The sequence below is a fragment of the Heptranchias perlo genome, chromosome 5, assembly GCF_035084215.1.
Source record: "Heptranchias perlo isolate sHepPer1 chromosome 5, sHepPer1.hap1, whole genome shotgun sequence".
NCBI lineage: Eukaryota > Metazoa > Chordata > Chondrichthyes > Hexanchiformes > Hexanchidae > Heptranchias > Heptranchias perlo.
Window position 1 is genome coordinate 120,391,148 of NC_090329.1, and position 24,074 is coordinate 120,415,221.

Here is a 24,074-nt window from a genome sequence, read left to right on the forward strand (position 1 = left end):
CGGGAGTTCACTGGAGCGGCGGGAAACAGTGAGAGTGGAGCGAGGATAAAAACAGCGCAGTGCGGGAGTTCACCGGAGCGGTGGGAAACAGTGAGAGTGGAGCGAGGATAAAAACAGCGCACAGTGAGAGCGGGAGTTCACCGGAGCGGTGGGAAACAGTGAGAGCGGAGCGAGGATAAAAACAGCGCAGAGCGAGAGCGGGAGTTCACCGGAGCGGCGGGAAACAGCGAGAGCGGAGCGAGAATAAAAACAGCGCACAGCGAGAGCGGGAGTTCACCGGAGCGGTGGGAAACAGTGAGAGCGGAGCGAGGATAAAAACAGCGCAGAGCGAGAGCGGGAGATCACCGGAGCGACGGGAAACAGTGAGAGTGGAGCGAGGATAAAAACAGCGCACAGCGAGAGCGGGAGTTCACCGGAGCGGTGGGAAACAGGGAGAGGGAAGCGAGGATAAAAACAGCGCACAGCGAGAGCGGGAGTTCACCGGAGCGGTGGGAAACAGCGAGAGCAGAGCGAGGATAAAAACAGCGCACAGCGAGAGCGGGAGTTCACCGGAGCGGCGGGAAACAGTGAGAGCGGAGCGAGGATAAAAACAGCGCACAGCGAGAGCGGGAGATCACCGGAGCGGAGGGAAACAGTGAGAGCGGAGCGAGGATAAAAACAGCGCACAGCGAGAGCGGGAGTTCACCGGAGCGGTGGGAAACAGTGAGAGCGGAGCGAGGATAAAAACAGCGCACAGCGAGAGCGGGAGTTCACCGGAGCGGTGGGAAACAGTGAGAGCGGAGCGAGGATAAAAACAGCGCACAGCGAGAGCGGGAGTTCACCGGAGCGACGGGAAACAGTGAGAGCGGAGCGAGGTTAAAAACAGCGCAGAGCGAGAGCGGGAGATCACCGGAGCGGTGGGAAACAGTGAACCGGAGCGAGGATAAAAACAGCGCACAGCGAGAGCGGGAGATCACCGGAGCGGTGGGAAACAGTGAGAGCGGAGCGAGGATAAAAACAGCGCACAGCGAGAGCGGGAGTTCACCGGAGCGACGGGAAACAGTGAGAGCGGAGCGAGGATAAAAACAGCGCACAGCGAGAGCGGGAGTTCACCGGAGCGGTGGGAAACAGTGAGAGCGGAGCGAGAATAAAAACAGCGCACAGCGAGAGCGGGAGTTCACCGGAGCGGTGGGAAACAGTGAGAGCGGAGCGAGGATAAAAACAGCGCACAGCGAGAGCGGGAGTTCACCGGAGCGGTGGGAAACAGTGAGAGCGGAGCGAGGATAAAAACAGCGCACAGCGAGAGCGGGAGATCACCGGAGCGGTGGGAAACAGCGAGATCGGAGCGAGGATAAAAACAGCGCAGAGCGGGAGCGGGAGTTCACCGGAGCGGTGGGAAACAGCGGGAGCGGAGCGAGGATAAAAACAGCGCACAGCGAGAGCGGGAGATCACCGGAGCGGTGGGAAACAGCGGCAGCGGAGCGAGCATAAAAACAGCGCACAGCGATAGCGGGAGATCACCGGAGCGGTGGGAAACAGCGAGATCGGAGCGAGGATAAAAACAGCGCACAGCGAGAGCGGGAGATCACCGGAGCGGTGGGAAACAGCGGCAGCGGAGCGAGGATAAAAACAGCGCACAGCGAGAGCGGGAGATCACCGGAGCGGTGGGAAGCAGTGAGAGCGGAGCGAGGATAAAAACAGCGCACAGCGAGAGCGGGAGATCACCGGAGCGGCGGGAAACAGTGAGAGCGGAGCGAGGATAAAAACAGCGCACAGCGAGAGCGGGAGTTCACCGGAGCGGCGGGAAACAGTGGGAGCGGAGCGAGGATAAAAACAGCGCAGAGCGAGAGCGGGAGATCACCGGAACGGCGGGAAACAGTGAGAGCGGAACGAGGATAGAAACAGCGCACAGCGAGAGCGGGAGTTCACCGGAGCGACGGGAAACAGCGGGAGCGGAGCGAGGATAGAAACAGCGCACAGCGAGAGCGGGAGATCACCGGAGCGGTGGGAAACAGCGGGAGCGGAGCGAGGATAGAAACAGCGCACAGCGAGAGCGGGAGATCACCGGAGCGGTGGGAAACAGCGGGAGCGGAGCGAGGATAAAAACAGCGCACAGCGAGAGCGGGAGTTCACCGGAGCGACGGGAAACAGCGAGAGCGGAGCGAGGTTAAAAACAGCGCACAGCGAGAGCGGGAGTTCACCGGAGCGACGGGAAACAGCGAGAGCGGAGCGAGGTTAAAAACAGCGCACAGCGAGAGCGGGAGATCACCGGAGCGGTGGGAAACAGTGAGAGCGGAGCGAGGATAAAAACAGCGCACAGCGAGAGCGGGAGTGCACCGGAGCGGTGGGAAACAGTGAGAGCGGAGCGAGGATAAAAACAGCGCACAGCGAGAGCGGGAGTTCACCGGAGCGGTGGGAAACAGTGAGAGCGGAGCGAGGATAAAAACAGCGCACAGCGAGAGCGGGAGTTCACCGGAGCGGTGGGAAACAGCGGGAGCGGAGCGAGGATAAAAACAGCGCACAGCGAGAGCGGGAGTTCACCGGAGCGGTGGGAAACAGTGAGAGCGGAGCGAGGATAAAAACAGCGCACAGCGAGAGCGGGAGATCACCGGAGCGGTGGGAAACAGTGAGAGCGGAGCGAGGATAAAAACAGCGCACAGCGAGAGCGGGAGATCACCGGAGCGACGGGAAACAGTGAGAGTGGAGCGAGGATAAAAACAGCGCACAGCGAGAGCGGGAGTTCACCGGAGCGGTGGGAAACAGTGAGAGCGGAGCGAGGATAAAAACAGCGCACAGCGAGAGCGGGAGATCACCGGAGCGACGGGAAACAGTGAGAGTGGAGCGAGGATAAAAACAGCGCACAGCGAGAGCGGGAGTTCACCGGAGCGACGGGAAACAGCGGGAGCGGAGCGAGGATAAACACAGCGCACAGCGAGAGCGGGAGTTCACCGGAGCGGTGGGAAACAGTGAGAGCGGAGCGAGAATAAAAACAGCGCACAGCGAGAGCGGGAGATCACCGGAGCGGTGGGAAACAGTGAGAGCGGAGCGAGAATAAAAACAGCGCAGAACGAGAGCGGGAGATCACCGGAGCGACGGGAAACAGTGAGAGCGGAGCGAGAATAAAAACAGCGCACAGCGAGAGCGGGAGTTCACCGGAGCGGTGGGAAACAGTGAGAGCGGAGCGAGGATAAAAACAGCCGACAGCGAGAGCGGGAGATCACCGGAGCGGCGGGAAACGGTGAGAGCGGAGCGAGGATAAAAACAGCGCACAGCGAGAGCGGGAGATCACCGGAGCGGCGGGAAACAGTGAGAGCGGAGCGAGAATAAAAACAGCGCACAGCGAGAGCGGGAGTTCACCGGAGCGGTGGGAAACAGTGAGAGTGGAGCGAGGATAAAAACAGCGCACAGCGAGAGCGGGAGATCACCGGAGCGGTGGGAAACAGCGGGAGCGGAGCGAGGTTAAAAACAGCGCACAGCGAGAGCGGGAGTTCACCGGAGCGGCGGGAAACAGCGGGAGCGGAGCGAGGATAAAAACAGCGCACAGCGAGAGCGGGAGTTCACCGGAGCGACGGGAAACAGCGGGAGCGGAGCGAGGTTAAAAACAGCGCACAGCGAGAGCGGGAGTTCACCGGAGCGGTGGGAAACAGCGGGAGCGGAGCGAGGTTACAAACAGCGCACAGCGAGAGCGTGAGATCGCCGGAGCGGTGGGAAACAGCGGGAGCGGAGCGAGGATAAAAACAGCGCACAGCGAGAGCGGGAGATCACCGGAGCGGTGGGAAACAGCGGGAGCGGAGCGAGGTTAAAAACAGCGCACAGCGAGAGCGGGAGATCACCGGAGCGGTGGGAAACAGCGGGAGCGGAGCGAGGATAAAATCAGCGCACAGCGAGAGCGGGAGTTCACCGGAGCGGTGGGAAACAGTGAGAGCGGAGCGAGGTTAAAAACAGCGCACAGCGAGAGCGGGAGTTCACCGGAGCGACGGGAAACAGCGAGAGCGGAGCGAGGTTAAAAACAGCGCACAGCGAGAGCGGGAGTTCACCGGAGCGACGGGAAACAGCGAGAGCGGAGCGAGGATAAAAACAGCGCACAGCGAGAGCGGGAGTTCACCGGAGCGGTGGGAAACAGTGAGAGCGGAGCGAGGATAAAAACTGCGCACAGCGAGAGCGGGAGTTCACCGGAGCGGCGGGAAACAGTGAGAGCGGAGCGAGGATAAAAACAGCGCACAGCGAGAGCGGGAGATCACCGGAGCGACGGGAAACAGCGAGAGCGGAGCGAGGTTAAAAACAGCGCACAGCGAGAGCGGGAGTTCACCGGAGCGACGGGAAACAGCGAGAGCGGAGCGAGGTTAAAAACAGCGCACAGCGAGAGCGGGAGTTCACCGGAGCGACGGGAAACAGCGAGAGCGGAGCGAGGATAAAAACAGCGCACAGCGAGAGCGGGAGTTCACCGGAGCGGTGGGAAACAGTGAGAGCGGAGCGAGGATAAAAACTGCGCACAGCGAGAGCGGGAGTTCACCGGAGCGGCGGGAAACAGTGAGAGCGGAGCGAGGATAAAAACTGCGCACAGCGAGAGCGGGAGTTCACCGGAGCGGTGGGAAACAGTGAGAGCGGAGCGAGAATAAAAACAGCACAGCGAGAGCGGGAGTTCACCGGAGCGGTGGGAAACAGTGAACCGGAGCGAGGTTAAAAACAGCGCACAGCGAGAGCGGGAGTTCACCGGAGCGGTGGGAAACAGTGAGAGCGGAGCGAGGTTAAAAACAGCGCACAGCGAGAGCGGGAGTTCACCGGAGCGACGGGAAACAGTGAGAGCGGAGCGAGGATAAAAACAGCGCACAGCGAGAGCGGGAGATCACCGGAGCGGTGGGAAACAGTGAGAGCGGAGCGAGGTTAAAAACAGCGCACAGCGAGAGCGGGAGTTCACCGGAGCGACGGGAAACAGTGAGAGCGGAGCGAGGATAAAAACAGCGCACAGTGAGAGCGGGAGTTCACCGGAGCGACGGGAAACAGTGAGAGCGGAGCGAGAATAAAAACAGCGCAGTGCGGGAGTTCACCGGAGCGGTGGGAAACAGTGAGAGTGGAGCGAGGATAAAAACAGCGCACAGCGAGAGCGGGAGTTCACCGGAGCGGCGGGAAACAGTGAGAGTGGAGCGAGGATAAAAACAGCGCACAGCGAGAGCGGGAGTTCACCGGAGCGACGGGAAACAGTGAGAGCGGAGCGAGGATAAAAACAGCGCACAGCGAGAGCGGGAGTTCACCGGAGCGACGGGAAACAGTGAGAGCGGAGCGAGGATAAAAACAGCGCACAGCGAGAGCGGGAGCTCACCGGAGCGGTGGGAAACAGTGAGAGCGGAGCGAGGATAAAAACAGCGCACAGCGAGAGCGGGAGATCACCGGAGCGGTGGGAAACAGTGAGACCGGAGCGAGGATAAAAACAGCGCACAGCGAGAGCAGGAGTTCACCGGAGCGGTGGGAAACAGTGAGATCGGAGCGAGGATAAAAACAGCGCACAGCGAGAGCGGGAGTTCACCGGAGCGGTGGGAAACAGCGAGAGCGGGAGTTCACCGGAGCGGTGGGAAACAGCGAGATCGGGAGTGGAACGACCGCGTTCCGATAAAAATCAAAGAGTGACGTCACAGGTGAAGCGGGTTGGTGATTGGTGAGACCGGAGCTGATTGGTGAGTAGGTTCAGGTGAGTATTTCTACCATTTTACGGTAAGTCAAGTAATAAGAACGGGAAGGTCTGCAGGTTTTATAGCAGGTCGTGTTTTTTTTTCGTGAACCTCGGTTCCTAGTATAGTTAACATTTTCTAATTTCCACGTAATTTAAAAAGGGGTAACTAAGCTAAGGCAAGTCATGGCAGCAGACCTCGCACCCGTGATATGCCCCTCCTGCAAGATGTGGGAAGTCATGGACACTACCAGTGTCCCTGCCGACCATGTGTGCAGGAAGTGTGTCCACCTGCAGCTGCTGACCGATCGTATCTCGGAGCTGGAGCTGCGGGTGGACTCACTGTGGAGCATCCGCGATGCAGAGAAACTCGTGGATAGCACGTTTAGCGAGTTGGTCACACCGCAGGTAAAGGGTGTACAGGCAGGAAGTGAATGGGTGACCACCAGGCAGAGTAAGAGGTGCAGGCAGGGAGTGCAGGGGTCCCCTGTGGCCATCCCCCTCTCAAACAGATATACCGTTTTGGATGCTGTTGGGGGAGATGGCTCATCATGGGTAGGTGACAGCAGCCAGGTTCATGGCACCGTGGCTGGCTCTGCTGCACAGGAGGGCAGGAAAAAGAGTGGCAGAGCTATAGTGATAGGGGACTCGATTGTAAGGGGAATAGACAGGCGTTTCTGCGGACGCAACCGAGACTCCAGGATGTTATGTTGCCTCCCTGGTGCAAGGGTCAGGGATGTCTCGGAGCGGCTGCAGGACATTCTGGAGGGGGAGGGTGAACAGCCAGTTGTCGTGGTGCATATAGGTACCAACGATATAGGTAAAAAACAGGATGAGGTCCTACAAGCTGAATTTAGGGAGTTAGGAGTTAAACTAAAAAGTAGGACCTCAAAGGTAGTAATCTCAGGATTGCTACCAGTGCCACGGGCTAGTCAGAGTAGGAATGACAGGATAGCTAGGATGAATACGTGGCTTGAGAAATGGTGCAAGAGGGAGGGATTCAAATTCCTGGGCCATTGGAACCGGTTCTGGGGGAGGTGGGACCAGTACAAATTGGACAGTCTGCATCTGGGCAGGACTGGAACCAATGTCCTAGGGGGAGTGTTTGCTCGTGCTGTTGGGGAGGGTTTAAACTAATGTGGCAGGGGGATGGGAACCAATGCAGGAAGTCAGTGGGAAGTAAAGTGGAGACAGAAACAAAAGGCAGTAAGGGAGAGTGTACAAAACATGACCGGACAGATGGTCTGAGAAAGCAGGGCAAAGACCAAGGGAAGGCTAGATTAAACTGCATTTATTTCAATGCAAGAAGTCTGATGGGCAAGGCAGATGAACTCAGGGCATGGATGGGTACATGGGACTGGGATGTTATAGCTATTACTGAAACATGGCTAAGGGAGGGGCAGGACTGGCAGCTCAATGTTCCAGGGTACAGATGCTATCGGAAAGATAGAGCAGGAGGTCAGAGAGGAGGGGGAGTTGCGTTCTTGATTCGGGAGAACATCACGGCAGTAGTGAGAGGGGATATATCCGAGGGTTCGCCCACTGAGTCTATATGGGTAGAACTGAAAAATAAGAAGGGAGAGATCACTTTGATAGGATTGTACTACAGACCCCCAAATAGTCAACGGGAAATTGAGGAGCAAATATGTAAGGAGATTACAGACAGCTGCAAGAAAAATAGGGTGGTAATAGTAGGGGACTTTAACTTTCCCAACATTGACTGGGACAGCCATAGCATTAGGGGCTTGGATGGAGAGAAATTTGTTGAGTGTATTCCGGAGGAATTTCTCATTCAGTATGTGGATGGCCCGACTAGAGAGGGGGCAAAACTTGACCTCCTCTTGGGAAATAAGGAAGGGCAGGTGACAGAAGTGTTAGTGAGGGATCACTTTGGGACCAGTGATCATAATTCCATTAGTTTTAAGATAGCGATGGAGAATGATAGGTCTGGCCCAAAAGTTAAAATTCTAAATTGGGGAAAGGCCAATTTTGATGGTATTAGACAGGAACTTTCAGAAGTTGATTGGGAGAGTCTGTTGGCAGGCAAAGGGACGTCTGGTAAGTGGGAGGCTTTCAAAAGGGTGTTAACCAGGGTTCAGGGTAAGCACATTCCTTATAAAGTGAAGGGCAAGGCTGGTAGAAGTAGGGAACCTTGGATGACTCGGGAGATTGAGGCCCTAGTCAAAAAGAAGAAGGAGGCATATGACATGGATAGACAGCTGGGATCAAGTGGATCCCTTGAAGAGTATAGAGATTGCCGGAGTAGAGTTAAGAGAGAAATCAGGAGGGCAAAAAGGGGACATGAGATTGCTTTGGCAGATCAGGCAAAGGAGAATCCAAAGAGCTTCTACAAGTACATAAAGGGCAAAAGAGTAACTAGGGAGAGAGTAGGGCCTCTTAAGGATCAACAAGGTCATCTATGTGCGGAACCACAAGAGATGGGTGAGATCCTGAATGAATATTTCACATCGGTATTTACGGTTGAGAAAGGCATGGATGTTAGGGAACTTGGGGAAATAAATAGTGATGTCTTGAGGAGTGTACATATTACAGAGAGGGAGGTGCTGGAAGTCTTAACGCGCATCAAGGTAGATAAATCTCCGGGACCTGATGAAATGTATCCCAGGACGTTATGGGAGGTTAGGGAGGAAATTGCGGGTCCCCTCGCAGAGATTTTTGTATCATCAACAGCTACAGGTGAGGTGCCTGAAGATTGGAGGGTAGCAAATGTTGTGCCTTTGTTTAAGAAGGGCGGCAGGGAAAAGCCTGGGAACTACAGACCGGTGAGCCTGACATCTGTAGTGGGTAAGTTGTTAGAGGGTATTCTGAGAGACAGGATCTACAGGCATTTGGAGAGGCAGGGACTGATTAGGAACAGTCAGCATGGTTTTGTGAGAGGAAAATCATGTCTCACGAATTTGATTGAGTTTTTTGAAGGGGTAACCAAGAAGATAGATGAGGGCTGTGCAGTAGACGTGGTCTATATGGACTTTAGCAAAGCCTTTGACAAGGTACCGCATGGTAGGTTGTTACATAAGGTTAAATCTCACGGCATCCAAGGTGAGGTAGCCAATTGGATACAAAATTGGCTTGACGACAGAAGACAGAGGGTGGTTGTAGAGGGTTGTTTTTCAAACTGGAGGCCTGTGACCAGCGGTGAGCCTCAGGGATCGGTGCTGGGTCCGCTGTTATTTGTTATTTATATTAATGATTTGGATGAGAATTTAGAAGGCATGGTTAGTAAGTTTGCAGATGACACCAAGATTGGTGGCATTGTGGACAGTGAAGAAGGTTATCTCGGATTGCAACGGGATCTTGATAAATTGGGCCAGTGAGCCGATGAATGGCAGATGGAGTTTAATTTAGATAAATGTGAGGTGATGCATTTTGGTAGATCGAATCGGGCCAGGACCTACTCTGTTAATGGTAGGGCGTTGGGGAGAGTTATAGAACAAAGAGATGTAGGAGTACAGGTTCATAGCTCCTTGAAAGTGGAGTCACAGGTGGATAGGGTGGTGAAGAAGGCATTCGGCATGCTTGGTTTCATTGGTCAGAACATTGAATGCAGGAGTTGGGATGTCTTGTTGAAGTTGTACAGGACATTGGTGAGGCCACACTTGGAATACTGTGTACAGTTCTGGTCACCCGATTATAGAAAGGATATTATTAAACTAGAAAGAGTGCAGAAAAGATTTACTAGGATGCTACCGGGACTTGATGGTTTCACTTATGGGGAGAGGTTGGATAGACTGGGACTTTTTCCCTGGAGAGTAGGAGGTTAAGGGGTGATCTTATAGAAGTCTATAAAATAATGAGGGGCATAGATAAGGTAGATAGTCAAAATCTTTTCCCAAAGGTAGGGGAGTCTATAACGAGGGGACATAGATTTAAGGTGAGAGGGGAGAGATACAAAAGGGTCCAGAGGGGTAATTTTTTCACTCAAAGGGTGGTGAGTGTCTGGAACGAGCTGCCAGTGGCAGTAGTAGAGGCGGGTACAATTTTGTCTTTTAAAAAGCATTTGGACAGTTACATGGGTAAGATGGGTATAGAGGGATATGGGCCAAGTGCAGGCAATTGGGACTAGCTTAGTGGTATAAACTGGGCAACATGGACATGTTGGGCCGAAGGGCCTGTTTCCATGTTGTAAACTTCTATGACTCTATGACTCTATGACTCTAAATCAATGAATAGTGAGCTCAAGGATGATCTTTGCGCTGATCAGAAGAGAGCCAGGTGACATGATTATAAATTGAGAACTATCTCAAGTGAAACAAAAATTAAAGGGGTGTCATCATGAACAATTGTTTGGCTAACTTTTTCTTGGGTTCGATTCACTAACAAACAACAACATTGAAAGGTTTTGTTACATCATTTGCATGTGATGTCATGGTGAAAGGGCTACATAGTTCTGGCTTTTCTCCCTCCCCAAGCTAAGTGAGTGGGCGAAAGCTACGGCAGATGGAGATCAACGTGGGGAGGTGTGAGGCCTTCCACTTTGCTTCTGAGAAATCGGGATATTTTGTTAATGGTGAGAGACTAAGAGCTGTGGAGGAGGAAAGGGATTTAGGTGTCCATGTACCCAAATCATTAAAAGCTAATGCACAGGTACAAAAAGCAATCAAAAGGACTAATGGAATGTTGGCCTTTATCTTGATGGTGCTGGAATACAAAGGGAAGAAAGTGATACTACAGTTGTACAGAGCCTTGGTCAGGCCCCATCAGTATTGGGCACCGAACCTCAGGAAAGGTATATTGGCCCTGGAGGGGGTACATCACAGAACTCCTGTTCCTTGGCCTCCACAAGAATGTTTTAAAAAAGAACTTTCATGATCTACCTTTGACTAGCCACCAGGGCCACTGAAGATTCCTGACTAATTTCTCAATGGGAGTCCTTAACAGGCATTAGGCCCCTCATTTATATATTCAAGGGGTCCCCGTAAATGTAGCAGTGGGATTAACGCCTGTGCAGATTGGTAACACAGCCGTCCTACTGCTAAATTGATTTGCTTTATGCCTGTTTTACACAATGCCAATTTCAACCTCACACAGCGCTTCACTGTCAGAGGTTCTGTCTTTTGGATGCGATGTTAAATCGAGGCCCCGTCTGCCCTCTAAGGTGGACGTAAAAGATCCAACAGCGTTATTTCGAAGAAGAGCAGGGGAGTTCTCCACAGTGTCCCGCTTAACCTACGTCACCAAAAGCAGATTATCTGGTCATTTATCACATTGCCGTTTGTGGGATCTTGCTGTGCGCAAGTTGGCTGCTGCGTTTCCTACATTATAACAGTGACTACACTTTAAAAATACTTAATTGGCTGTAAAGGGCTTTTGGATGTACTGAGGTTGTGAAAGGTGCTATAGAAATGCAAGTTTTTCTTTATCTTCTACCTGATATATCCGATTCAGGGATTGGAGTTGATCCAACTGCGTTGAGTTGTCCGGAGGTTTAATGACACATCCACAGAGCTGCCTGCAGAAAATGGATTGAAGACTCCAATCAGATATGCAAACTACACTTGGCCAACATGGTAACTTCCAAGAGCCTTTACCTCTCCGTTATGTTTACTGGAAAGCTTTGAGTACGGAACGCTTAACTGTCTTTTTCAGAAGGAGCCCATTTGGCCCATCATGTCTGTGCCAGCTCTTTGAAAGAGTTGTCCATTTAGTCCCACTCCCCTACTCTTTCCCCATAACCCTGCAAATGTTTCCTTTTCAAGTTCCCTTTTGAAAGTTACTGTTGAATCTGCTTCCACCACCCTTTCAGGCAGTGCGTTCCAGATCATAACAACTCACCGCATAAAAAAAATGTCTCCTCATCTCCCCTCTGGTTCTTTTGCCAATTAGCTTAAATCTGTGTCCTCTGGTTACCGACCCTCCCGCCACTGGAAACAGTTTCTCCTTAGCTGCTACTTAACGCATGACTCACATATGGCTTTCACCTAATTAGATGAGACTGCTGGGTTCTAAGTAGCAGCTGCATGTTAGGTCTTGGGAACCAATACTTGGTGTACAAATACAGTCCCACCACTATTGGAAATTACCATGTTGGCAACTGTCTATACCGGGTAATTAACGTTAGCTAGTTGCCATTCCCATACATGCCAATTACAAAGTCATCACTTATAAGGTGTAAAGTGCCCAGGCTATTTCATAGAATCATAGAATCATAGAAGTTACAACATGGAAACAGGCCCTTCGGCCCAACATGTCCATGTCGCCCTGTTTATACCACTAAGCTAGTCCCAATTTCCTGCACTTGGCCCATATCCCTCTATACCCATCTTACCCATGTAACTGTCCAAATGCTTTTTAAAAGACAAAATTGTACCCGCCTCTACTACTGCCTCTGGCAGCTCGTTCCAGACACTCACCACCCTTTGAGTGAAAAAATTGCCCCTCTGGACCCTTTTGTATCTCTCCCCTCTCACCTTAAATCTATGTCCCCTCGTTATAGACTCCCCTACCTTTGGGAAAAGATTTTGACTATCTACCTTATCTATGCCCCTCATTATTTTATAGACTTCTATAAGATCACCCCTAAACCTCCTACTCTCCAGGGAAAAAAGTCCCAGTCTGTCTAACCTCTCCCTATAAGTCAAACCATCAAGTCCCGGTAGCATCCTAGTAAATCTTTTCTGCACTCTTTCTAGTTTAATAATATCCTTTCTATAATAGGGTGACCAGAACTGTACACAGTACTCCAAGTGTGGCCTCACCAATGCCCTATACAACTTCAACAAGACACCCCAACTCCTGCATTCAATGTTCTGACCAATGAAACCAAGCATGCCGAATGCCTTCTTCACCACCCTATCCACCTGTGACTCCACTTTCAAGGAGCTATGAACCTGTACTCCTAGATCTCTTTGTTCTATAACTCTCCCCAACGCCCTACCATTAACGGAGTAGGTCCTGGCCCGATTCGATCTACCAAAATGCATCACCTCACATTTATCTAAATTAAACTCCATCTGCCATTCATCGGCCCACTGGCCCAATTTATCAAGATCCCGTTGCAATCCGAGATAACCTTCTTCACTGTCCACAATGCCACCAATCTTGGTGTCATCTGCAAACTTACTAACCATGCCTCCTAAATTCTCATCCAAATCATTAATATAAATAACAAATAACAGCGGACCCAGCACCGATCCCTGAGGCACACCGCTGGTCACAGGCATCCAGTTTGAAAAACAACCCTCTACAACCACCCTCTGTCTTCTGTCGTCAAGCCAATTTTGTATCCAATTGGCTACCTCACCTTGGATGCTGTGAGATTTAACCTTATGTAACAACCTACCATGCGGTACCTTGTCAAAGGCTTTGCTGAAGTCCATGTAGACCACGTCTACTGCACAGCCCTCATCTATCTTCTTGGTTACCCCTTCAAAAAACTCAATCAAATTCGTGAGACATGATTTTCCTCTCACAAAACCATGCTGACTGTTCCTAATCAGTCCCTGCCTCTCCAAATGCCTGTAGATCCTGTCCCTCAGAATACCCTCTAACAACTTACCCACTACAGATGTCAGGCTCACCGGTCTGTAGTTCCCAGGCTTTTCCCTGCCGCCCTTCTTAAACAAAGGCACAACATTTGCTACCCTCCAATCTTCAGGCACCTCACCTGTAGCTGTCGATGATTCAAATATCTCTGCTAGGGGACCCGCAATTTCCTCCCTAACCTCCCATAACGTCCTGGGATACATTTCATCAGGTCCCGGAGATTTATCTACCTTGATGCGCGTTAAGACTTCCAGCACCTCCCTCTCTGTAATATGTACACTCCTCAAGACATCACTATTTATTTCCCCAAGTTCCCTAACATCCATGCCTTTTCGGGCCGACTCAGCTGTTCACCCAACAGTTGGCACCTCGTTAAGGTGCGATTTCCACGGTAATTAGAGTCGGGTTAAGGCTTTCGCTAATTAGCACTGATTGCAGCTGGGCAGTGTTCCAGGGACACTCACTCTTTACATTCCAATAAATTGGGGAATACTGATATCAATTATGTCAAGCGCAACAGGCAAATCAGACCTGAGGCTCATGGTTGAGAAGTCCTACTCCTTTTACCGGGCAAACCGCAGTAACATCAAAAACCCACCCTCCGCCACCCTGGCCCGATATAAACGGAGGGGACTGCACCTTGTTTTCTGAATCCGAATAGTATCAGATAGCACCGGCTTCCAACCTACATTTCACGCTGTATACATTTAGCGGCTAAACTGAACACAAGAGGCTGGGATCGTCCTCCCGGCGGCAGTGAGATGGGACTTTTCTAGATTGGGGTTGATCTAACATGCATGGTCGGGTCCTGGCAGGAATCCCTGCATATCCATGGAAATGAGAAGATCACCTGACACCATTTGGATTCAGAACACCAGGCCCTGGCCCTGCACCAATTGGTTCCAATAGAATTACAATAAGCGCCTTAGGAGATTTTACTCCATTAAAGGTGCCATATAAACGCAAGTTGTTGTTGTTGTTTCCATTAACCTGTTCCGCCGTGTTTGTCAACGCCTCCCAGTCGCTGCCTCTCCCCCACCCCCGACTTCCATCCCAGGAAATTCCAGGGTCATTTCCACCAGCGTCCAGTCCTACGGAGCAGGAGATGTGGGGTCTACAATGGTTTCTATGCCACAGTAATGGCCTGGACCACCCCAGAAGATTGACTCCTACAGAGTTTAGATCAGCTTCTTTGCTAAAGGGGGTCGATTCCACCGTTAACAATACTTTTAAGCCCATCCGGCCAGCTTCCACCGACCGCGGCTTTCCAAGGCCATGTTACTCGCCTTCACCTCGAAGAGGAACCAGCCACAACACCCCTCCCCAACACCCCCCCAATCCACCACCACAAGATGCACCAATACTGGCATAGACATTTCCTAGAACTATTCAAATTCTTAACCTGAGCTCAGATAATCCGCCTGGATCGGGCCAGCAGCCCGGGTGGATCGGGCCCGCAGCCCGGGTGGATCGGGCCCGCAGTCCGGGTGGATCGGGCCCGCAGTCCGGGTGGATCGGGCCCACAGTCCACCAGCAGATCCCTGCTCTCACACAGTTATGGCGGTGGTAGTGGGCAACGGATATTCAGGAACATCAGGGGCAATTTTAACCTAACCCGCCCGTCAGAAAACTGACGGGATCGGGTGCAACGTTGGGTTTACACTCCGCCCGATTTTAGTCTACCATTTGAAGTCATTGGGAGGGGTGCAAAACTGACGTTCCACCCAATTCCATGGGTTTCCCGTCTGGCCAGTTAGGTTAAAATTGCCCCCAATGTGTCCGTCAGTAATATTGCACAGTGTAACGTCAAACCCTTTGAAACGAATTGAGATAAACGTTGATCTTTATTTTATTTGTTCTTGGGATGTGGGCGTCGCTGGCAAGGCTGGCATTTATTGCCCATCCCCTAGTTGCCCTGAGAAGGCGGTGGTGCAGTCCTTCTGGTGATGTTGCTCCTACAATGGTGTCAGGTAGAGAATTCCAGGATATTGACCTGGCGACGATGAAGGAACGGCGTTATATGTCCAAGTCAGGGCTGTGTGTGACTTGCAGTATAAAGCTGCAGGCCTCAGTGGAAGCTGCTTTGCATGTTGCTTTGTTATGATGATGATGTGGAGATGCCGGTGATGGACTGGGGTGGACAAATGTAAGGAGTCTTACAACACCAGGTTATAGTCCAACAGATTTATTTAAAATCACAAGCTTTCGGAGGCTTCCTCCTTCGTCAGGTGAGGAAGGAGGAAGCCTCCGAAAGCTTGTGATTTTAAATAAATCTGTTGGACTATAACCTGGTGTTGTAAGACTCCTTACATTTGCTATGGTGATGCAATTCTTGTGACTTGTAATTTCTATTTGCACTGTCGTATCCCCTTATAAGGTTATAAAAAGTAGTCACCTACAAAAAGATAAGTCAGTGCTGAACATGGGTCCCTCCCTCTCTTACTTCCTGCTGACATGATTTGCAATCAAAGTGCGCTTGGCAGTTATAAAACGCGATTTCTCACGCAAAGCTTCTTGATTGTGAATGGTTGAAGTGGAATACAAACTTTAAAAGGAACCGTGGACACTTCACTTGTGTGTCAGTAAAAAGATCCCGTAATGGTACGATGTTGAGAACTGTCACCAAGTTCACAAAAGCTCTTGGGACCTGAAAACGAAAAATGAAAGTGGCTTTAATCTGGAACTTTCCGGCTAGCTAACTATAAATGCACAGAATAAATTGCTGTCTAGCAGAGTGTGATGACACGGTTTCAGGACAAGAGTACGTCTAAGGGCATCATAGTTCCTGAGGTGTGCTAAGTCGACTATGGCTCAGTTGGCAGCACTCTCGCCTCTGAGTCAGAAGGTCTGACTCCCTTAAATTGGGTGGAGCAGGGGCTGCCCTTGCAATAGGTGCAGGCCAAGAATTGGTTAATGAGGCAAGAATGGGACAATCCTTCAAGTTCGACCAATATGTGCCGATATCCTGGGAGCTAGAGCTGGATCTTAACGCCAGGTCCTCATTTCAGACCAAAGGGAGGAGATCTGAGGAGGCCTAGCAGCAAAGTGAAGAGGCTCCTGAAGGCCTTTTATCTTTTCAGGGACCCAGAGGATCCTCAGGTGTTGAGGCCTTCTGACTGTTGTTGGAGAACAGCAGCGAGGAGACGCTAAGGATGGTGGCCAAGACCGCTGCCCAGGCTTCTCAGGACTACCGCTGTGCCCCTTGATTCCACCTCTGATTCTCGGCCTTAAGGAGTTGGCCTGGGCTGGCGGGGAAGGGGAAAGTGAGGGCCAATCCGACTCAGCCACATTTATGGCTCGGACCACCAAATTCGAGGGCACAGCAGGCTGGACAAGCAGCACACGCGCCTGATGCGCCGCACCTGTCCTGTGCCAAGGAGGTGGGTGAGGAATGTCCAAGCACCATGTCTTGTATGTGGGCACCATTCTATCATCCTACGAATGGAGAACTTCAACCAGCGGCAAATGGTAGAACAGGGATCAACGACATAGCCCAGCTCATGCCAAGACCCCCAACCAAACAGCAGGTTATGAGGGTGAGTAGAGAGATGCCAGTCAGCTAAAACCACAAAGGGGCAGCAGCCACAACATGTGAAGTGAAAGTACTTGTGGCATTTACCTCGCTGTGAAGAATATCCAATACTTCCTGTATGTTGTTGGTAAAGTTATCTGGAGAATATCTGTTCTGCAAATGATAAAAGAATGGATAATTATTACTTACCAATAATAACGCAGTTATATAGTGCCTTATCATGTTGAAATGTCTCATAGTCCATCACACAATGAATTACTTTAAAATGTAGTGACTGTTGCTAAGGAAGCAAGTACAGCTTCCATTTTGTGCACAGCAAGATCCCACTATAGGCAGGTTTTCTCTCCCAAGTCAGAGAAAAAAAAAAGCTGCCCGTATTTAAATGACATCCTGGCCTGGTTTTTCTGACTGTAACAGCAACAGTAGCCCATTCATTTTAATGGTTCACTGTTGGTGTTAAAATTGGAAAACCATGGGGAATACGTACATCAGCACTGTTTAGTGGACAAATTGAACGTGGTTTGGAGAATCGGTGCTGTAGTGATATCGCCATACCTCTGACTCTTGTCCACTCTGCGTCAACACACGGCCATCTGTTTTGTGCCTGAAAATGGGCAGCCCGGAGTTGAAAATCTGGTGGCGGGGGGCGGGGGGGGGGCGCCTGCACCTCAGCCACCCCATTGATGCCCATGGCCCACCTGATGCTATGTTCATGTCGAGCTGCAAAAGGGCGAGGCGCCCACTCACATGAAACAGGCATAAGGCTGCTTTACTATGGGGTCCTATGCTGGTTGTGGGACCCCGATGTAAAATTCAGGTGGAAATGGGCTGAGCTTCCACCACACAAGCTCTGACCAGTTGTACCAGGTCTTGGGGGGGGGGGGCCTAACCAATAGTTCTTAAAGGGACCGCTGGAACTGGCTCAGTCAACCGCCAAAAAACCTTCTCAAAGTTATATTTTTGTGGAGCCAGAAGGAGCAGCAGTGATCCACCCGGCTCCAGAATAATACTGTGAGCTGCTGCGGTCTCGGCGAACCCCCCTCTCCCCCCTCCTCTTGCCGGGCTTCACCTCACCCCCGACTCCCAGGACCCACTTGCGGTGAACTGCACCGTGATGCCCGTTTGATGCCCGCAGCTCACCGCTTCCATTCAAATGAGGCCCAATGCCAAATTTGGCTGGGGCCTCAGGCCGGCATGGACCGGCGCACAGAATAGGCACACCGATGACTTTGCCGCCGGTTTTGGGCGCAAGTCGGATTTCTCCCCCCCCACCACCCCCCACCCCGCCCCTCAACCACCCCGGAGTGCAGCCTTGCTGAATTTGCCTGTTACCTTTAGTGAGAATCTGGATTTCGTGAGGCGTCGGTCTCACATTCAGAAAATGAGAACATTTGTTAAACCCGGATCCCTATCGTCACAAGACTGAGTTGCGAGGACTGACTGGCAGGACCTCTGTTGCTTAGCCTTGAAAGCAGACACCTTTGAGAGGTGACCTTGTGGATCGTAATGGAAAAGGTGAATCCAGAACAATAATAGGAAAAGTGTGAGGTAAGGTTATCAAGGGATATGGAATCAAGGCGGGAAAATGCAGTCAAGGTACATATCAGCCATGATCTAATTGAATGGTGGAATAGCCTCGACGGGCTGATTGACCTACTCCTGTTCCTATGTCCTTCCTATGTTCCAAACCATATCAGTGGAACAAAGGGACACAGATTCAAGGCAAATTTAGAGCTGATCTCTTCACACAAAGAGTGGCCAACATATGAAATTCACTTCTGGATCAGGAAGTGAAGGCAAAAACTCTGGAATCATTTAACAAGGAGGAAGATGCTGTGATGGAGGAGAACTGTATGTTCTTTCTGGTTGGGTGGGCTAGGGTGACCCAAGTGGTCTTCCTCAACTGAAACTATCTTGTGATTTATCTTGTGAATGAGAAGGTCCATTCCCAGGGATGAATTTCCCCGGACAACCAGGGGTGCACCTCCACCAGCGTCCCATGAAGACATGACATGGACAGTACGATTTTGTGTTGTGTTTGACTCTAAAAAGGTAGACAAAGTCGGCTAAATTTTACCAATGCACATTCCTGGTATTTTCCACCAGGATATCTAGAACAATCCCTTTCAGATAATACACGTTTACTGTGTCAAACCCATTGCCCACCATCTTCCAATGTGAGAGAGTTAACCCGAGGCCCCATCTACCTGTGTAGTGGATGTAAAAGATCCCATGACACTACTTCGAAGAAGATCAGGGAGTTCTCCTGGTGTCCCATCGAACATTCATCCCTCAACCAACACCGCCTTAAAAAGATTAACCAGTCATTCATCTCATGGCTGTTTGTGGGACCTTGCTGTGCACAAATTGGCTGCTGCATTTACTTACAGCAACAGTGACCACACTGTGCAGCAATTTGGGGCATCCTGAGGATGAGAAAGCTGCAATACAAATGCAATTCTTTCTTTCCTACATTTACCCGCATTAAATTCCATCCGCCATATCTCAGGCCATCTACATAGTGGGTGCAAATCTCTCTGAAGATAGATCATCCTGTGGAGCAGTACCAGAGCATGAGTTGCCACGAGGGTAGGGAGGGGAGAGGAGAGAGAAAAGTGGAAGATAAAACACTCTTCAGTGCAACTAAGTGAGGAACAGCAGTGTTACTGTGCTCCAGTGAGGGTTCAATGTTAACCTGTATCACTATCACTTACAGGATCCTTGCAGAAATTGCAGAGATCATTCCCTCCAATAAACAAGGTGATCATCTTCCAATCGTCTTGAAAATTGATTCTCTGTTGAAACACAGTTGCACAGTCATTAGTAATCCACTGCCCGTGTGGTCATCTGAGCATCACCCAGGCTGTGTCTCCCACTGGCCGTTTGCCCATCACCCTGCTGGTCTGTCCACCCTCTATGTTCAACCCTCTGCCTGTCTTTCCACTGCGGTGCTCATTTCTCCAACGGTCTGGTTGTTGATCCCATTACCCACTAGACCTCTGTCTATACGACTGGCTTATTTTCCTGTTTGGTTGCTGCATCCAATTGTCCATCACTACCTTTGCATCTTTGCCCCTCTGCTCAGCTTGTCCACTGATTGTCGGTCAATCCTGATTTCAGTCTGTCCACCCAATAGCCTGTATGTCCGCCACCACCCTTGTGTCTTTCCCTTCCTTCATCTACCTGTCTAATTTAGTTCTTATATGGAAATATAGCCGAGGATCCCAATTCTGGATATTTAGACTCTGAACAGTTCTTTATTTGTATTGTATACATTTTAAAAATATAATTATATGTGTATGTTGTAATTTCAATTAAATAAAATACCAGGAGCTGTGCCATTTGTTTTTATTTAACTTTCTTTTTTCTGAATTTAGTGCTTGTCAAGGTGAAGAGCTGATAGGGCAACACTCGCCTGTGAGTGAGTATGATTGCAAAGCTGAAACCCTCCAATTCCCAGGCCAAAGAGGCAGAACAAAACTCTCTCCACTCTGTGTGTGTCAGACCCGACCTGAGAACAGCGACTCCCCCTGGACCGTTACCCACGTCAGTCGTCCTGTGGTCTCTCTGAGTGAATCTGCTAACTCAGTGCTAGGTACAGGGCAGCTTGGTGTAAAGCCATGGGATTTTTGTTAATAACATAAGAGATTTACCGAATCATTTTTCAGCAACTCCATCAGTTTTCTGACTTGGATCAGCAACTCCCTGTGAAATGTTGGAGTATTAAAGAAGATATAGTCAGTAAGCTTCATTTTAAACATGGGTTTTCTCAACTGGTTGAGAATTAATATTATAGAACTGATTAATTTTATTGCTTTTTTTGGATGGATTTCCTTTTTCTTGTTTCATTTTTTTCTATTGGCGCAGAAAACAGGCATCGGTCTTGTAAACATAAATTATATCAATAGTGATAGGCAGTTGATGGCATTCCCACCAGAAGTATGAAAACCCCATTGTTCATCTTACATTTGGTTATCCTCGTGAGTGAGCAGCAAATTCACTGTCACCAGTGGAGTACGTCTGCAAACGCTGACAGACTGGTGTCACAATGTGACCATAAGAGCTGGAGTATGGAATGAGTGGGACCCATTTCACCCACTAAGCCCATTCCTTCCACAGACCATGTGCAATTCTCCCTGACATACACTCTACCTCACCCACCCAATCGTCTGTAGCTGACAACCAACCACTAGTAAAACCCAAGAAGATAAAGGTCTTTCCCCAACTCTCAAAATAATCAAATAGCACATATACTATTCAACTCCATGATGTAAGGATGGAGTGAATGTAATAACCCAGGTATGAAAAGACCAGACACCCATATAATAACCCAGATATGACAAGTCCAGACATCCATGTAATAACCTAGACAAATTAGACATACTCAGTTTCAGCTCCTGCGACCGCCTGATTCAGGAAAGACTGAGGGGTGTGTTGGCGGCCAGTACCAGTGGAATATCCAACCAACGAAGGGTTAAACTCACGGAGGATATCTGGAAAAAAATTACGGTATAACATCCACGGGTTATGGAAGTGTATACATTGTAAATACATACAAACCTAAAAGGCTCCAAGTATATTTCCCCTGACATCAGCATCTGATAGAGACATAGACAGGAGACAGTGCTTTGGAGATTCTAGTGCAGAACTATAAATGGATCAGGGAAAAAGTTAGCGTCCTGGTCCATCTTTGGATACCTGCTAAGCCCCTGACCGGAGCAGCACACTTTTATTTTTGATTTTCTCTCAGGATGTGGGTGACGTTGTCAAGGCGACATTAATTGCCCATCCCCTGCTCCCCTGTGCAGGTGGTGGTGGGCTTTTTCGTTGAACCACTGCAAGTCCTTATGCTGATGGCGCTCCCCCAATAGCGTTGGATTACATAGAATTTACAGCAGAGAAACAGGCCATTCGGCCCAACTGGTCCATGCCGGTGTTTATGCTCCACACGAGCCTCCTCCCACCCCCCCATCCCTCTTCATCTAACCCTATCATCATAAACTTCTATTCCTTTCTTCCTCATGCACTTATCTAGCTTTCTCTTTAATGCTTCTATCTTATTCGCCCCAATTACTCCTTGTGGTAGCAAGTTCCACATTTTAACCACTCTCTGGGCAAACAAGTTTCTCCTGAATTCCCTATTGGATTTATTAGTGACTATCTTATATTCATGGCTCCTAGTTTTGGTCTCTCCCATAAGTGGAAACATTTTCTCTACGTCTACCCTATCAAACCCCATCATAATCTTGAAGACCTCGATCAGATCACCCCTCAGCCTTCTTTTTTCTGGAGAAAAGAGTCCCAGCCTGTTCAGTCTTTCCTGATATTGATAATCTCTCAGTTCTGGTAAATGTTTTTGGCACCTTCTCCAGTGCCTCTACACCCTTTTTGTAATATGGAAATCAGTAGGTCTAACCCAGGGCAGGGCCTTGTGCCAGGTATCTTCAGGTGCCTTTAGCTGGGGCATCTAACGGTCCCAGGCATTGAGAGTGAGGCAGGAGGCCCGTCCATCTCATTATAATGGGAACACCAGAACCACGCCTATTAGGGGGAGGGGTGGTGTGGGGGGGGGGGGGAGGAGGAGGGGTTGGAAGAAACATCGTGTGGGTGGAGGGGGGATCCTCAGGATACCAGTCAAGCTCCCGACGCACTAATGGTCTAAGTGGCACCTACTGTGGCAGTAACTGTAACTATAAGAATGCTGAAGAGTGATAGCTGGAGAACAAAAAGATACAAACGAACAATATTGGTAGAATATGTGCTACTTACTTGTCAATGTGGTGACAGTTGTTATATTCTCATCTCCCCCGATGCTGTGGAACACAAAAGTAGATGTTCATTTCTCCTCGTTTCCATTTGCAGTGAAATTCACACACCGCTTATGAAATGGAAATAAAATACTGAGACATTGGGGTAGAAATTGGTACGGGTTGTGCATGTTTTTCAGGCGTAAAATGGGTGCAAAACCTACCAATTTAGCCTGCGCCCAACCCTCGATTTTAAAATTCTCATCCTCATGTTCAAATCCCTCCATGGCCTTGCCCCTCCCTATCTCTGTAACCTCCTCCAGCCCTACAACCCTCCGAGATCTCTGCACTCCTCCAATTCTGGCCTCTTGTGCATCCCCAATTTCCTTTGCCCCACAGCTGGCGGCCGTGCCTTTAGCTGCCTAGGCCCTAAGCTCTGGAATCCCCTCCCTAAACCTCTCCGCCTCTCTACCTCTCTCTCCTCCTTTAAGATGCTCCTTAAAACCTACCTCTTTGACCAAGCTTTTGGTCACCTGTCCTAATATTGCCTTCTTTGGCTCAGTGTCAAATTTTGTCTGATTTACACTCTGTGAAACGCCTTGGGACGTTTTACTACGTTGAAGGCGCTATATAAATGCAAGTTGTTGTTGATCGGTGTCGAGACGACAACACCTGAAGCTCTTTAAAAAATCTGAATGCTCCGTTCTGAGAGATGAACCCTAATTTGAGATTCAGAGATCTGGTAAATGGTGCCTCCAGATTCGAAAATCAGGGTTGGGCTTTGCCAGGAATGCTCAGGCTTCGAAGTGAGCATTCTCCATTATAATACAGCACCATTCTGGAAACCTCATTTAAAGGTAAGCAATAAACAGACAGCCGAGAACAAAATGGTGAAGCTTTACTTATGGAACTGAAGTGAAAGGGGAAGCAAAAGTTACTAACCACCAGGAAAGTCCTCTGTATTGAGTGAGAATGTCAATAAGATCACCGGGCTTCGAACCTGCTCCATTGCCTGCCTACAGCATGGAAGAAATACATTATTTAACGTATTATTTTAAAAACTCACGCCAATTTAGACTGTATTCTACAATTCACAATGTTTCGATTCTTACATAGGTAAAGGCCAAAATGCTCCACCTCCCTGTTTTCCACCATATTGTAAAATGCCTGCTTGTTATATATTTTTTTTCTCTCCAATTTTGTTCCCGCCCCTCTCCTGAAGGCACTGACTCTTGGTGTAGTCTAGTTTCACAGTCACAAGCGACCCCCCCCCCACCCCCGGCCATGGGGCCATTCTTCGCCCAAGTGTTAGCAGGGTTTTTTTTGGCCCATGATGGCATCACAGCTGAGCCTGATCTAGTCCTCACCCCTAACGGCCACCCACCTTCCAGCAGGGGTCTCTGGATGTGATTTTACCCTCTCTAGCCCTGAGGTTCTCAAGTCAGTCATCGCACCCCAGCCTCTGCCACCGCTAAACTTGGCTAACTCTGTAACGGTGGAACCCGCGACTTTCTTGGTTTGTTTGGTTAGGTGCTACATTGGCTTTTGCTTATATCTAGCGAGTCATTGGGGGAGCTGTTCGGTCAATTTTTAGATGTTACACTCCAACGAAGCCCCCCTTTCTCCCCCTTAGTTTTCTTTCTCATGC

General features: G+C 49.9%; 1 protein-coding gene across 1 annotated transcript in view; it reads right to left on the bottom strand.

Moving 5' to 3' along the window:
• Positions 1–24,074, bottom strand: part of plb1 (phospholipase B1) — a 142,513-nt gene that overhangs the window by 83,795 nt on the left and 34,644 nt on the right. Inside the window, exons 18-25 of the mRNA XM_067985133.1 lie at positions 23,369–23,442; positions 22,449–22,492; positions 21,064–21,172; positions 20,333–20,384; positions 19,394–19,474; positions 16,767–16,832; positions 15,694–15,794; positions 11,033–11,114 (exon numbers count right to left, since the gene is read on the bottom strand). Of these exons, the coding sequence (XP_067841234.1) occupies positions 11,033–11,114; positions 15,694–15,794; positions 16,767–16,832; positions 19,394–19,474; positions 20,333–20,384; positions 21,064–21,172; positions 22,449–22,492; positions 23,369–23,442 (609 nt within the window). The remainder of the gene's footprint in view (positions 1–11,032; positions 11,115–15,693; positions 15,795–16,766; positions 16,833–19,393; positions 19,475–20,332; positions 20,385–21,063; positions 21,173–22,448; positions 22,493–23,368; positions 23,443–24,074) is intronic.